Below are 15,254 nucleotides of genomic sequence, written 5' to 3' on the forward strand. Positions count from 1 at the left end.
TGACGCAAAAATCTACATTAAGGATCTGACCAACAGGCTTGACTCTATCCTCCCGGATCTGATTCACCCCGACCAGGCCGGGTTTATCAGGGGCCGACAGACCGCGGACAACATCCGTAGAGTGGCTCACATAGTTGAAAAGGCGCAGAAAACGCACACTCCCGCGGTCCTAGTGGCCTTAGACGCCGAAAAGGCTTTTGACCCCATGGAGTGGTCCTTCCTTTTCAGAGTCATGGAAAGGATGGGCTTTGGGGGTGGCTTTCTGTCAATGGTCAAGGCCAACTATCAGGCGCCCTCTATTAGAGTGATGGTAAATGGGGACGCTTCCAGAAAGATACTCATGCAGACGGGGACTAAGCAGGGCTGCCCTCTCTCCCCAATATTGTTTGCGATCTATCTGGAGCCACTGCTTCAAGCGATCCGGGAGACGGGGTAGATTCGGGGAGTCGCATTCGGAGGAGAGCAGCACAAGGTTACAGCTTTTGCGGATGACATGCTACTCATGCTTGCGTCCCCACGGAATCATTACAGGCGAGTGTGGCCCTCTTAAAGACCTTTGGGGCGGCTTCAGGGCTAAAAATTAACGCTAATAAATCGGAGGTTCTGAACTTAACGCTTGAAGGGGCAGAGAGGGAGAGCCTGAGAGCGAACACTAGCTTCCTGTGGAGCTCGGGAGGGATTCAGTATCTGGGAGTCAGAATTACGGCGACATTGGCGGGTTGGTTCTCGGCAAATTTTCCTCCGCTCCTTAAAGCAATCAAGAGGGATTTTCAGCGGTGGAAAGATTTAAGGGTGTCTTGCATAGGGCGGATAGCAGCGGTTAAAATGGTCACACTCCCGCGGCTTTTGTAACTTTTTCAGGCAGTCTCGCAGCCGGTCCCGGCGAGTTACTTCAAGGAGTTGGGATCACTGACTAAGGGTTTCATTTGGGAAGGGAAAAGACCTAGGGTGGGTGTTAGACTTTTGATGGCTCCAAAGAGTGCGGGTGGTCTTGCATTGCCAAATTTTAGGCGGTATTATGAGGCAGCACAGAATCGAATTATCAGGGAATGGCTGAAGGGGGAGGAAGAGTCGCAGGACAAATTATGGGTGCGGATGGACAGGGCCATAGCGCATCGTAACCTAGCAGATGTTCTGTGGCTCCCGAAACCCTGTAGGCCTCGGCACCTGTACGAGAGCTCCATAACTAAATTAATGGCTGATGTCTGGGATAGGCTGGCGAGCTCCGAAGGGATTACCACATTCCTGTCTCCCTTTACCCCCATATTTGGTAATGGGGATTTCTCACCGGGTTTGGAGAAGGGAGCTTTCACGAGGTGGAAGGAGGGCGGATGTCGGAAATAATCCGATATGTTTGCTGGGGGGGGGAATTGTTATCATTTAATGACTGTAAGAGGCATTTTGCGGTCCAGGAGGGGGAGAGGTTAAGGTATGCGCAGATACGCCACTGGGTACTACATCCAGAGGTCAAGAAGGCTGCCACAAGGGACCCGACAACCTTTGAAAAATTCCTCCTCACCAATGACGGGGCGAGGGGCCTCATCTCCAACATTTATAAGATTTTGGTTTGCTCTAGGGCGGTGGCGCAATGGGCCTACATGCGGGAGTGGGAGCGGACCTTGGGGTACGAGATCAGCAGAATAGACTGGGAGGAGATGTGGAGGAGGATCCCTAAACTGGTCAAGGCCCCCTATCTACTAGAGGCATGGTATGAGATCATGTTCGGGTGGCATTATACCCCTGCCCGACTTCATAGGATTTATCCTACACTCTCTGGGCTCTGCTGGAGGGGCTGTGGGATGGTAGGTTCCGCGGAGCATATTTGGTGGAATTGGCCAAGACTTTCCTCATTTTGGGGGGAAATATGGGAGGATCAGGGGCAGGCCTTTGGGCTGGAAGACAAAAGGACTCCGGCACAAATCCTCTTGGGCGTCCGGGAGGGTCGGGAGGCAGGAGAACCTAGAGGAAGGGAAAAGGCCATAGTTATAATGACTTTTGCTGCTATGTTGTTAATAGCCCAGAGGTGGAAGGGCCCGGAGGTCCCTACGATTCAAGACTGGTTCCGTAAAATGTGGGAGATAGTGGCCTTGGAATGGGTGACCTACGCCATGGACGATAAGATCCAGCGCTTTGCGGCAGACTGGGGGGAATTATTACACGTTCTCAAAGATGACTTTAAGGTGATGTGGTGCCCACAGCGTTTGAGACTGTTGGATTTGCACTGACTGTAATCTCTTAGCCCGTTTGGAAGATGGATAAAGGGGTCATGCCTGTTGCCGGTGGGGAAGGGGGGGGTGGTGGAGCGGGGTAGGGAATGTTTACTTGTTATCCAGTGAAATCAATAAAAAGAGTTTAAAAAAAAAAGGAAGAACGGAAACACCCAGGTAAACATTCACAGTTCATGTTTCGCTTAGATGAATGCTATCCAGGGTGGACTGGGGCATACAATTGTCTCAAGTCGGGCTTGGCACCAATGAAAAGGTGGCCAAAGTTGCAAACGACAATTCATTCCTTTTGTGACTGACACTAGTGGGACCACGCAGCCGCCCATGGCCCGCCCGGTCCTGGGCTTTGTCCTGCCTTGCCTCAATCACTTAGGCTACCTTCCTTGGGGCCACCACCGCCACGGCCATGCTGAGCCTGATGATGACAAAAATAGCTGTTTAGCGGCCCCAAAGATTTTAAAAGAAAAAACGTATATTTGGGCAGATGTGGCCCATCACTTTCGAAGTGATGGGCCACAGCCTCCACTCAAAATAAGTTATTTCTTTTAAAACCTACCTTCCGTGGAGCGGGGCACTGCACACAGGTCACACAGACAGAAGCCCGGGCGCTGATGGGCCCCTGGTGGGGTCCTGACTCCTGGTGGGCAGTCAGGACACCAGTAGGGGACCGTGCCGCCGCCCGGGCCCTGACCTGGGCCTTCCTTGCCTGATCACTTGACTGTGAAAGGCTCAGGCTGCACCGCACGCAACAACAAGTGACTTACCTGCTTTGCCGGCTGGGATTGGTCTCCTGTCGTGGGCCTCAGGGTGGGGGTCCTGGGGGGTCGGGTGCGCACACTGGCACCCACACAAATGAAAAAGCAGGCAGAGGGGGGGCCCCAGGAAGCGACTAGGCCGCACTACGCAGTGCAGCAGGGCAGGCTCTCTCTCACAAGTCAGGACCAACAACGCCACGCCTCGACACCTTCACTTCACAGTAACTTGTGAAATGAAGGTGGCGCCGCGCTACCTCCTGTGGCAACAACAACACGTCACCATGTAATTTCACTGGCTCAGAAGAACAGCCAATGAAAACTGCACATTCTTTGTTACTATACAGAATGTATCAAATACTGCATAGTAACAACAGAATGGTAGTTTTCATTGGCTGTTTGTAACAGTTTGTTGTACATTGCTATTGCTGGCCCCTCGTAGGCCCAGCCAGCCATGGCCTGCAACCTGCAAGCACGAGAGAGATCAAGATCAGAATGACAAATCCCAATGATTTATAATCGAAGCAAAGCGAAGTGGAAGAACAAACAAAGCAATGGCACGTATGAGATCCGGTGCCCAAAAAAGAGTTCCGGTGTTGGGCACCGACAACCACCCCCACAAATTAAGCACTGCCTGGGCCTGAACTGTCTAAGGTTTAACAAAAAAGAGATTGAAGAGATGTTGCAAACATTTTCCTCACAAAGTGTACTTGAACATGGTTGTCTAGACTATGCACCCCGTTTAGCACAATATAAAACAAGGCAATGCGGATTCAGGAATTACCATCATCGTAATAAATATCCATTCAATTTCAAAGTAGCAGAAGAAAATGAGAAGAGACGTCAGAGCACAAAAAGCCAGCAATATGTTAAATCGAGAGTTAGCTATAAAGAAGCACTGACATAAATGCTGGAATTGGCTAATTTTGTTCAAGGTGATCCGTGATCAAGACTGAGCAGAAGAAATGTTGAAGTCAATTAACGCACATCACAGCAGAGACACCTGGATTATTATTAATGAAGGTTCCCGATCTCATGAATCGAATATGTGCATCAGTGTAGGTGCGGATGCATGGGTCAACCACTACTCTGCTGTATTTAAACTCAGCTCATCGACTGATGCTGACGGAGGAGAAGTGGGAAAAGTCCCTTGGAACCTCCAATTTGATAAAGACGAGATTTTGATTGTATTCATAAAATTGAAGAATTTCGGGCACAGCCAGGCCAGATGGCCTATGCAACATTACCCTAAAAAAGCATAAAGAACAATGGGCGAGCTTTATTGAAACACTCTGCTGAGATCTCGACGGAGATGACAATTCCAACCTCATGGCAATCGGCGATAGTTGTACCAATTTAAAAAAAGGAGATCGTACAGACCAGAACTACCGCCCAATTGCGCTTCTCGATGTAATTGGCAAGTTATTTGACTCTTTTCTACATCAAAGATTGTCTAAATGGGCAGAAGAAGCTGGCATTTTAGACTGCAGACAAATGGGATTTACTAAGGGCGAAAGTGTGGAAGTGAATCTCATGATGTTAAACCTGCTAAAGCTTGAGGCAATCAAAGTTTGGAAAAATGAGTTTATCGCATTTATTGGCTTGCATTAGGCTTTCGACAGCGTGAACACAGCTACTCTATGGAAGAAACTCGAGAAATTGAATTATCCGTTAGAGCTCCTTCAACAAATCAGAGCGCTGCACTCTAATACGTCAATAAGAATCAGGTGAAATGCAGAAGGTGACCTCACTGAAAGAATACCAACTGAAAAAGGAGTCAAACAATGCTGCCCGCTTGCTGCCTTATTATTTATGCTGTACATGACAGATTTACCAACAGCCTTCTCAAAGTTTAATTCCTTCCCCCAAAATTGAACGGTCATCATTTAATCTGGGCAATCTATGCTGATGACCTGGTGCTGTTAGACACAACACAAATAGGTCTCCAGCGACTATTGAGAAATCTGGTAGTGTACCTGAGAAGCAACCATTTGCAGTTAAATGCTATTAAGTCAAAAATCCTGGCATTTGGCGCAAATCTTGCGAAAAGAAGTAACCACTTTAAATGGCATGCAGCTGATGAACAACTACAAAAAATCTAGTCTATTCGATATTTGGGTGTAATGTTCAACAAATCCACTAGAGAACAGCAATGGACTCATGATTTGAAAACTAGAATGAAAAACTTGACGCTTAAGGGTATGAAACTGCATGCTGATTTCTGGAAGTGTACCACCAAAAGGTGCTAGCCACAATCATGTTTGGGAGCAAATCTGGTTTAAATATCAGCAGAGCAGTGTGGGATACTCTGGAAGGCCAATTTTGGTGCAAAGTTCTGTGATTACCAAGATGTGTGCCAGTTGCAGCCATTCGTTATGGACTCAGGCTGTAGTCCATGTTCGCAACTGTTTTGTGGAAATCGATCACTATGATGAGAAAAATGACTCTGAAGATGTCAGCCCCTTCGTATAGGATTTTCAGTGTTACAGCCGAGAGACCATTTGATGGACTGCTGAAGGAATGGATTGTGAAGATACATGTCCAACTGATGTATGCCAACATTGGCATGGAAACATTACTAAATAACCCCTGTGCTGCAAAGAAAAAACTGATTGGATAGCAACTCGGAATAGAAGAATTAAATATACCACTACATTAGATCTGGGTAGTGAGGCTAGAGGTGTGAATATGACTGTAAAGGATTTGGAGAGGTTTCCATGTAGATATCACCGAGACCAATTTTTGCAGCTGCGTCTAAATCTTTATACTACTAAGGAGATTTTATTCATAGGAAATCAAGCTGAGACTCAAAATAAATACTGTTGATTTTGTGCAAATGCTGTGAATCAGTTAAACACCTGGTCATTGAATGTCTAATTTTGAGATCCCAAAAAATATGGGGAAATATGCACCCAGAAATGATGACTTGACAAGATTTTAGATAAATTAGCGATGTTCGACAAATGTGGATTTAAAGGTCTAGATGTCTGGAACAGGTGTTTAATTAATGAAAGTATGTACATGTAAAGTAAAGTTTGTAATAAACTAAGATATTTATAATTAAAAAAAAAAAAAATATATATATATATATATATATATATATATATGGTTTCTAGGCCCGAGACTCCAACTTGCAACACCAGAGACACCATTGGATTGGTAATTGTGGGGACAACAAGGCTCACCATAAGCTTGGAACACCACAATTGATCAACTGGTGGATATCTGGTTCTCACATAGCCATTCGCCTATTGTCTTCGAAGTCCTGATCTGTGATTAGAATTAAAATCTGGAACAGAACATTGTTTTCTACTGACACCCTCCCATGTTAGGATCCCCAATCCATATAAAATATTCCATTGCCAATATACCTTCCTATTTCTATGCATTTGCCTAAGCCTTGCTCATGTGTATAACCTGTTAGTTGAATTTTACTTTCTATTTAATTTCTTTGATAGAGATAGTAAGAGTTGTGTCACTGGTAATTGAATACTAGTATGGAGTGATTGATACTGGCAAAGGTATTGAAGGCTTTATGGATTAAAAACTCAGAATAAACAATAAACAGTTATTATTGTAATACTGAACCTTCTTGTTACAGAGCTGGTTAGCCCAGCCCATAAGATGAAGGAAGTTCTGGAAAAACACCATCCGTTGACGCACAACTGGGAAGGCTTCGTAGGATCTCAACGTGTACCAAGGTTGGTATACATTAGCCTTGAGAGACTTGCATGTATATTTTGAGTCTATTTCTCTACCCTTGTAGAAGAGATTTCGAGTGCAGAAAGAAAGAGTTTGTTTGAATATTGTCAGGGGTGCCACGCCCTCTGTTCGGATTCTCTTGCAAATGATTTCATTTATTGCACCATAAAACACATAATGCAGTGCTTAGTTGTACAAACAAGAACAAGGGGTATATCTAAACAGGACAGGCTATGGCACTAACCTACTTACTGATATTTCCTTTGCTGGAATATACTTAACATATATCTGTTTATCCGTTATAAATACTGCAGCATGGGTCACAAGATTGGCATGTATACACTGCTTTATATATAATAATATATTGTGTTTCCCTATGCTCTTGTATTGTGCACAAATGTATTCTAACAATATATGATTGAAAAATATGTATTTCTCTGAATAAATAATACATTAATGCTGTCTTTGCTAAACAACTGATATAACTAAGATCTGGATGCTTGATACATATTCATGTCTGGGCTACACGTGTTTCACTGATCGAGCTTCATCTGGACCTGCTATTGTCCGCTTATGTACAAATCTATTTCAGTTAATACTGCAGTATAAGTTAATGATGGGATGAGCATGTATTCTTGTCCATAACTGCTAACATTCTGAATATCTAATATTTTCATGTTCGATGTATGGTATATATACCAATATTTCATTATGGCCTTCATAGCTCGATCTAACTTGGCAATCAGACCTTCAACTACCCTGTCACTCAAATCATGCGAACTGCTCACAGTTAAAATAGCAACCTACCACACTAGCACACTTACCATCCACCTCATATACAGACCTCCTGGCCCCCTAGGAGACTTTGAGGAGGATAGTATCACACTGCTTTCTGATAGCACTAAACCAAAGTCACAAATCATAATACTTGGTGACTTTAACCTAGGTCTATCTGACCCAAATGCCCAGTCCGCAAAATCCCTGGAAGACTCCCTAGATGAATTGAACTTCACACAGAGAATTAACCAACCTACTTACTCAAAAGGTCGAACGCTGGATTGGCTGGCAGACCATAACTGTGACACTGCAATTACCTCCATTGAACCACAATCCTGGACTGACCACTCCCTCATCACATTCACCATTAATGCTAACCGTCCAGCCCCTAAAACTAAGGCCATCGCGCCTCCACTACTCACTAGAAACAAGCGTAACATTGCAGCTGAAAAACAAACTCCTCTGCTGATCCTGATACTAAACACTAACAATTCGGAAGACCCTGAGGAATTAATAGAGCTTTTTACCAATACCATGACTAGGGCCCTAGATACCATCGCTCCTCTGAAACTCCGTAAGAGCAAACCTAAAGATCACCTCAATACCTGGTATACACCACAACTGAAAGCCTTGCGGTCAGAAAAAAGGAAATGTGAGGTTACCTGGAAAAACTTTCCACCTAAGGAGAACAAAGACATGGGGCCTCATTACACGGTAGGCGGAGAACCATGGCGCTATTAGCGCCATGGTTCATGCCGGTAAAATACCGGCACCGCCTTGGTGGAAAGGGGAATTACCGCCCCATTCCAAGGTTGGCGGGGCGGTAATTCCCCCTTCCACCATTGCCCTTCCCCATTCCCATTTTTGCCCCATAGGGCATAATGGGAATGGGGAAGGCGCTAATTACGGCACCTCAAATTGCGGTACCGTAATTAGCTCCCTGGGTCCCTTTGCGGGTTGGTTTTTAACGCCTGCAAAAAGCAGGCGTTAAATTCCCCAACCTGCAAAGGGACCTCATAGTAAGGCGGTAAGGATTTACCGGTAAACCCTTACCGCCTACCGTGTAATGAGGCCGATAGTCACAGAAATCTCTGCTCTCTACGAAGCAGAGATAGTAAAAACTAAACAGGACACTTACAACGACAGGATCCAAAATGCTAGTTCCAGTATTAAGGAACTATTTGGAATCCTAAGGGAATTAGAATCACCTATAGCTCCTGACCACTCTCACCCAAAAAACAAAGACTGGTGCACGAGTATACAAAATGCCCTGACAAATAAAATCACCACCCTCCAAAAGAACATTGCTTCCAAGAGACTCAACATTAACAGCGCTGACACTGATCAGTACTAGGACGCCACTTCCCTTTTAAATACCATACCTGAATTCAAATTTGCCCAAGTCACTATTACTGAGGTCGCTAAAATCATAAACTCTCTGAAACCTTCACGTTGCCAAGGCGACATCTGCCCTGCCCAATTTATAAAAGATGTAGCTAGAGATCTCACCCCCTTCATTACCAGGCTTATAAACGCCTCCTTTTAATCATTCCAGGTCCCTAGCAACCTAAAAGACGCCTGGGTATTAGCCCTGCTTAAAAAAGCCTCCCTGGACCCCACTATCCCAACCAAATATAGGCCCATAACTACAGTCCCCTTCCTCCTCAAAATCATCGACAAGGCAACCTACCTCCAAATTCAGTCTTACCTACAGATCAACAGACTCCTTGCGCTCAGACAATCTGGTTTTAGACCCTTGCATGGGACCGAAACAGTGTTACTAGATCTAAAAACACAAATAGACTTAATAAAAGACAATAGACAATAGACAATGTGCACTACTCTTACTTTTAGACCTCTCTGCTGCCTTTGATTTGGTCGACCACAATATACTTTGCAAGCACCTATCATTGGCAGCTAACTTCTCCCCAGAAGCTACAACCTGGATACAATGCTTCCTAAATAAAAGAATGATGGGCGTATTCTCTCCCTCAGACACAGCTGACCCTATCCCAATTACCTGTGGAGTTCCTCAAGGCTCCCTACACTGTACAATGTGTTTACTAAACCTCTATTCGACACCCTGGACCGTTTGGGTGTCATCTGCACTAACTATGCAGATGACACCCAGATACTTATCCCACTATCTGGCAACTACGACACAGATAATGACCTAATAAACAAAATCTACCTCATCATTCAGGCATGGATGGCCACCCACAGACGGTGCCTGAATGACGACAAGACTGAAATTCTCATTCTTGGTGCCCCCATCTATCTAAAAAATCTCAACCCTAAATACACCTCATTCAATATAGATGGCAACCTGATCACTACAGCCAAGGAAGCTAAAACCTTAGGCTTCCATATTGACTCAACCCTAAACCTCAAGAAACAAGCAAACGCCACTGCTACAGCTACGGCCTATAATTGCAAACTGATTCATGCATACAAAAACTATCTCTCCACTGACAGCCCCATGATCCTGGCACGAGCATTAATCCTGTCCATACTTGATTACTGCGATGCCCTGTATGCAGGTACCGATAAACAAGTACTAAACAAACTTCAAATCCTGCAAAATAACGCTCTAAGAACTGCTTTGAGTATCCCAAGAAAAGACTACATATCCGCAACAAGAAGAAGTCATAAAGGGCTTTCTATTCAGGATAGAATCTACTTTAAACTCACACACCTCCACAATCATACTTACCATCATACTCAGACACTCATCTCCCATAAATGCTTGCATAATGCTGCCCCAAAATACCTTATGGACAAAATTGCACTAAAAACCTCCTCTAGTCCCATGAGATCAGCCAACGCCTGCTGCATTACCTCGCCGTGTTTTAACCTAAAAAGAGCCTGAGGATCTAGCTTCCCGGTTCAAGCAGCCCTTGCATGGAATACCCTCCCACTGAACTTACGCACTGACCCTTACCTATACAGCTTCAGATCTAGCACCAAAAATTGGCTACTCACCAAGGAGAACGCATACATCGCTTGAGTCTACAAACTAAATGTTTAGCAACCTGATGACACTAACCTGTTATTGGCCTGTCTACATAACCTCTCTCTTTGACATATGTATCTATGAACGCTTTGTCTCCTGCTCCTCCTGCCACTACAGTATACTATCATGTTATTAAATTGCTTTGATTCCCTGTCTATATGATACTCTGTGTTAACTTTCCCTCCTTTTGTATTTATGTATAGCGCCCAGATACCCCAGGGTGTGGCGCGCTGTATAAATAATAAACAAACAAACTCTATTCATATTCACCCCTATCTATGTAAGGGATACTGCTGTTCCTTGTATTACGTATACTGGATGTATACAAGCATACAAATGGTGTAATCACTGTATTGGGTTTGTAGGCTCAGGTGCACTTTTTCATGTACTGCATACTGTGCCTTTATAGTTGTTTGTCACTGCAACTGCCTGTGATTCCCATTGTGCATTGAGAAACACAGTTGCATGTTTTGGAATATTGCTAAATATCTCTGCCCAGCAATTCAACCTTAATAGCTCATGGCCATCAGGTTCATTGGGTGGCATGTGCGCAATGCCTGATAAAGTAGATACCACTAGGGATATTACTGAATGGGTTTCAAAGAACCAAAACCAAAGATTTTTTGTATAATTGATCTCTGTAAGAACGTAAGCCTAATTTTTCTGGGCAATGTTTCTGTGATTGGATAAATGTTATCTTCACCTGTTTTCTCACTACATTGAACATAAGGTCCTTTATCAGTAACACGTCATGCAATGGATGGGATGCAGAATAACTCTTACACCAAATAATCAGATAGACTCAGGAAGTTGGCAAAGTATCATTCAACTGTTTTAATATCAATTGTCTAAAACAGGGAGCTACAAGGCGCATCAACGGACGTTCGCTCGAGCTCTCAAATGCCTTTTGCATAAACACAATCTTTTATACAAAAAATTAATAATAAGTGAAGTCATACTACGTGGCAAATAAGAAAAACCTAAGTGGGATTGTGGTAGTCTCAAAGGGAACATCTAAGTATACCTCCTATACGGACAGGGATTGTGATAGGGAATCTACGGTCAGGTGCAAGTCATCCTCAACACTTATGAAGTACACATAATATTATTGGTTCTTAAACTTAAGGCTCTTTGTTATATGACCTTTTATAATTATTTGGCATACTCATGCCATGTCTGGAACATCTGGCTCACTAGCAGCACGTAAGCTCAGACCCAGGTGCCAGGGGTGAACTTGACTTCACCTCCCCACCCAATTAGCCCTGCATTGCTCAATGTTCATACCTTTTGTCTTTGAACTTGGCCTTTCAGTAGTTTCTCTTCTCTGGGAATTTAAGGGAGTATGGGTACACGCTTATCACAGTTCTGGTCTGCATACCTACCTCCTAATTTCATCCTTGGCTCACATGACAGGAGACCGCAATTCAGCCCATTTTATGGCATTTAATTGTCTTGAATTAATAAGCTTGGCACTCATGGTGTTCTTTCCTTGTACCTTAACAAGGGATGATCCAGCTTCTCACGTTTTCTGCCTTTGAGAACAGATAACCAGTACTTGGCTGCTTCCAGTCTTGACATCAGGCCAGGCAGCCTTTCCCACTTCCTTCATGCTCCCAGCTAATATTTTTTCTGCAACACAGTTTTCGATCATTCTTCTCCGTGGGTATGAGTTTACTAATATTGTGACACTGATTTCCAGTTTCTTCATATATAATGGCAGCTTCGCCTGCAGTCTATTCACTGCATATAGCCAGCTTCTATGATCACTCAGACGACTTGCGTTGCTGCATCTGTACAGTTAATAAACGGTGTGTATTGTCTTCAGTGCATCACATATACACATGCAATCTTCTTTCCTGCACAGGAACGTTTACTCGATTCTTTACTTTGTCATCAGATTCCATAAGGTCTATACATCGTCTTCTTCAACCACTCTTCTCAGTGCATCATGCTCATCTCCTGTGACATCATCAGCTTCTCTTTCTCTGGTTTTCATATTACTTCGGGGACCTTTTCCACAAGATCATCATCTCTTCGGGCATACATCTGGTATGGCTTTCTTAACAGATATCTTTTCTCGAACATTTGTCATGGTATGGTTGCAATTACTGGTGTTAAGCATGGTGCAGGTTCAGGCTTCCAACATACAGGCAGTAGGGGGGGCAGGACTTTCTGCAGAGGCATTTGGCTGCTCCTCTACACTGCCCCCCTTTGTTTGATTCAGCTACCGCATCTTATTATTCTCCACATTTTGGTACCTTCTCTTGAAGAAGTGCTTCTATGGAGTCCAGATCATCATCACTCCTTTCAGGGAACCGGCTGATTTGACATGTTCGTCAACACTTCAGGTCATGTAGCTGCACTGTCCAGTTGGATTACAATAGACCCATCCTCCTACATACTTCTTGTGATTCTTTGGATACAGGAACTTGGTTCCCTCGGGTGCTATGATGCTAGTCTTTATGTATTCTCTGATTTCTTCATCAGTTAATTCCTTGGGTTCAAATCCTGATTCAACATCAATCATGATCTTCATTCCTACTGCTTTCTTGGTTGTCTTCTTGCACTGTGCAATTATTATCCTGATCTCACAGAATCCAAACATCACCATCACCAAGTTTGCTCCAAGAAACTTGAAGTTCTCCAGCATTGGATCTTTCATGGATTCACATGATTAGAATATTCCCCGTCGTCAGGCTGGGAATCCTCGGTAAGTTATATAGACATTTTCCATAGGAAAAATTCCGACACTTTTGTGTCCTATCTACGTCGTTTTGGGCCTAGCACGCCGGCGCCACTAGGACATTGGGGTATATATAGCTCCGCCCCCGCGGCTCCCTCAGATTTCAACCGTCTTCCAAAGTGGTGGGATTACCTCACGTATCTGCTATTTTGTTAGGTTGTTCTTTCTACTTCTGCGATGTTTGTTCTTCTTAAGAGAATGTCTGGAAAGGCGTTGTTTCGTCCGTGTGCTACGTGCGGCCTTAAGAAGGTGTACGAAGGGGATGGTCATATGGACTGCATTTACTGCCTTCATCCTCACCGCACGGCGGACACTTGTGAAATCTGTCAGGGATTCTCCCAAAAAACCCTCAAAGATCGAAAAAGACGCCTGGTTGATTGGCTCAACGACGGAGCGGGTGCGTACTCGGCATCGGAGGTGGGCTCCACGGCCTCAAAAAGTATGTCGGAACCCCTGACGAAGAAGGCACGTGCTGCCGAAAAACGAACCTCGGAGTCGGCCGAAAAAACGACCCTCGGAAAAACATTCAGAGAAACATTCGAAGGCCTCCTCCTCTTCACACAAGGCGTCGTCTTCTTCCTCCTCATCTAAAAAGGAGAGAAAGGAACCATCTAAATCCTCCTCAGGAGACCGTCATAAGGTCTACCTTGAGTCGAGAGGCCGCGGCCAGCAAGTCGGCCCCAAAAGCAGCGGGAGCACCTCAAGGCCCTGCGCCACTGGCTTTGCTGACGACCCGCTCGTCGACGCCTGCGTCATCGGCGGCTCCTCCCACATGTCAAACTGCGGCGGCAGGAAACATATCGTCGACGGTGGTCCCGTCGATGAGATGGCAACCGGAGGTTTTCGATCCCGTCCCGCCGGAGGCCCTGCTTCAACCAGAGGCGACTTTCTCCATCTCGTCGGCTGACGACGAACGCGACACGGTCGCACGCCCAATCGATCTGGGTCTGCAGCCGACCAGCGCAATGTCGCTCTTGGGGGTGGGTTCCATCCCTACTACCTCGTCATTACTGAACCCCCAGGCGGTTCTGTCCTTGGAGGTGCTAAATACGCTACAAAAACTTTTACAGCGTTTGGACACACAAATACCCCAGCCTGGGGCCCCGACATGGAGACAGTCTACGCCATTCGTCGACGAGCCGGGCCCGGCTCCTCGCTCGTCGACCAGGATTACGGCTGCTTCCCACGCGCCGGAAGATTGCCCTACCCTGCAAGAAGAAGGAGAACTACAGGACTCTGACCGTGAGGAATCAGGTTCAGACATCTCCCTATCCCCCTCAAGGGACCCAACTTGGGACTCTGAAGCAGAGATGGAAGCTCCGAGAAGCCCGGCACAGCCATCGCCACCTGACGACGTGGGTGCATTCCATGCCATGATGAGTAAGGCGTATTCGGAGTTTGGCCTAGTCCCGGAAGAGGAGAAAAAGGATTGTTTTCTTTTTGATCATATGGCCAAGAGAAGGAAATCCATATTCGCCATCCCGATTTTGGATCATGTCTGGCAAGAGGGCCTGAAGACCATGCGGCACCCGTTCTCTGAACCGGCAGTGAAAGGTCGTTTGGAGAAGAAGGTCAAGGCTCCGGAATCAACTCCCAAGTGCCTGACGTCTCAACCTTCGCCGGAGTCGGTGGTATCGGCGGCGGCGGCGAGAAAGGCCAGGTCTCAGCATAAATGCACGACCCCTCCAGACAACGAGGCCAGGAGACAGGACGCCTTCGGCAAGAAGGTGCGGTCCGTCGGCGCGACTACAGTTAAAGCAGCCAACTCCTTAGCAATTGTGGCACCGACTGGCTCCTATCTTGGAGCATTTGCCCGAGGAACATAGAAAGTCTGCAATGTTGCTAGTGCGGGAAGGAGAGGAGGCCTCCAACCATGCCATAAACATTGCCGTCGACCTAGCCGAGTCCGGTTTTAAGCAAATCAATAATGGCGTAGTTTTACGTAGACAAGCCTGGCTCAAGTGCACTACGTTCAGACCGGAGGTACAATATAAGGTCTTGGATATGCCGTGTGAAGGGGAACAACTGTTCGGCGAAAAAGT

General features: G+C 45.5%; 1 protein-coding gene and 1 long non-coding RNA gene across 6 annotated transcripts in view; one reads left to right on the plus strand and one right to left on the minus strand.

Moving 5' to 3' along the window:
- CFAP46 (cilia and flagella associated protein 46) overlaps positions 1 to 15,254 on the plus strand; it is a 2,698,259-nt gene that overhangs the window by 2,334,360 nt on the left and 348,645 nt on the right. For all 3 annotated transcript variants that reach the window (XM_069611407.1, XM_069611408.1, XM_069611409.1), the window contains exon 56: positions 6,579 to 6,678. In XM_069611407.1, the coding sequence (XP_069467508.1) occupies positions 6,579 to 6,678 (100 nt within the window). The remainder of the gene's footprint in view (positions 1 to 6,578; positions 6,679 to 15,254) is intronic.
- The window catches only part of LOC138472977 (uncharacterized), a 152,593-nt gene that overhangs the window by 18,070 nt on the left and 119,269 nt on the right, over positions 1 to 15,254 (minus strand). The gene's annotated exons all lie outside the window — the stretch shown is intronic.

Source organism: Ambystoma mexicanum, chromosome 8 (assembly GCF_040938575.1).
Source record: "Ambystoma mexicanum isolate Mex_15411 chromosome 8, UKY_AmexF1_1, whole genome shotgun sequence".
NCBI classification, from domain to species: Eukaryota; Metazoa; Chordata; class Amphibia; order Caudata; family Ambystomatidae; genus Ambystoma; species Ambystoma mexicanum.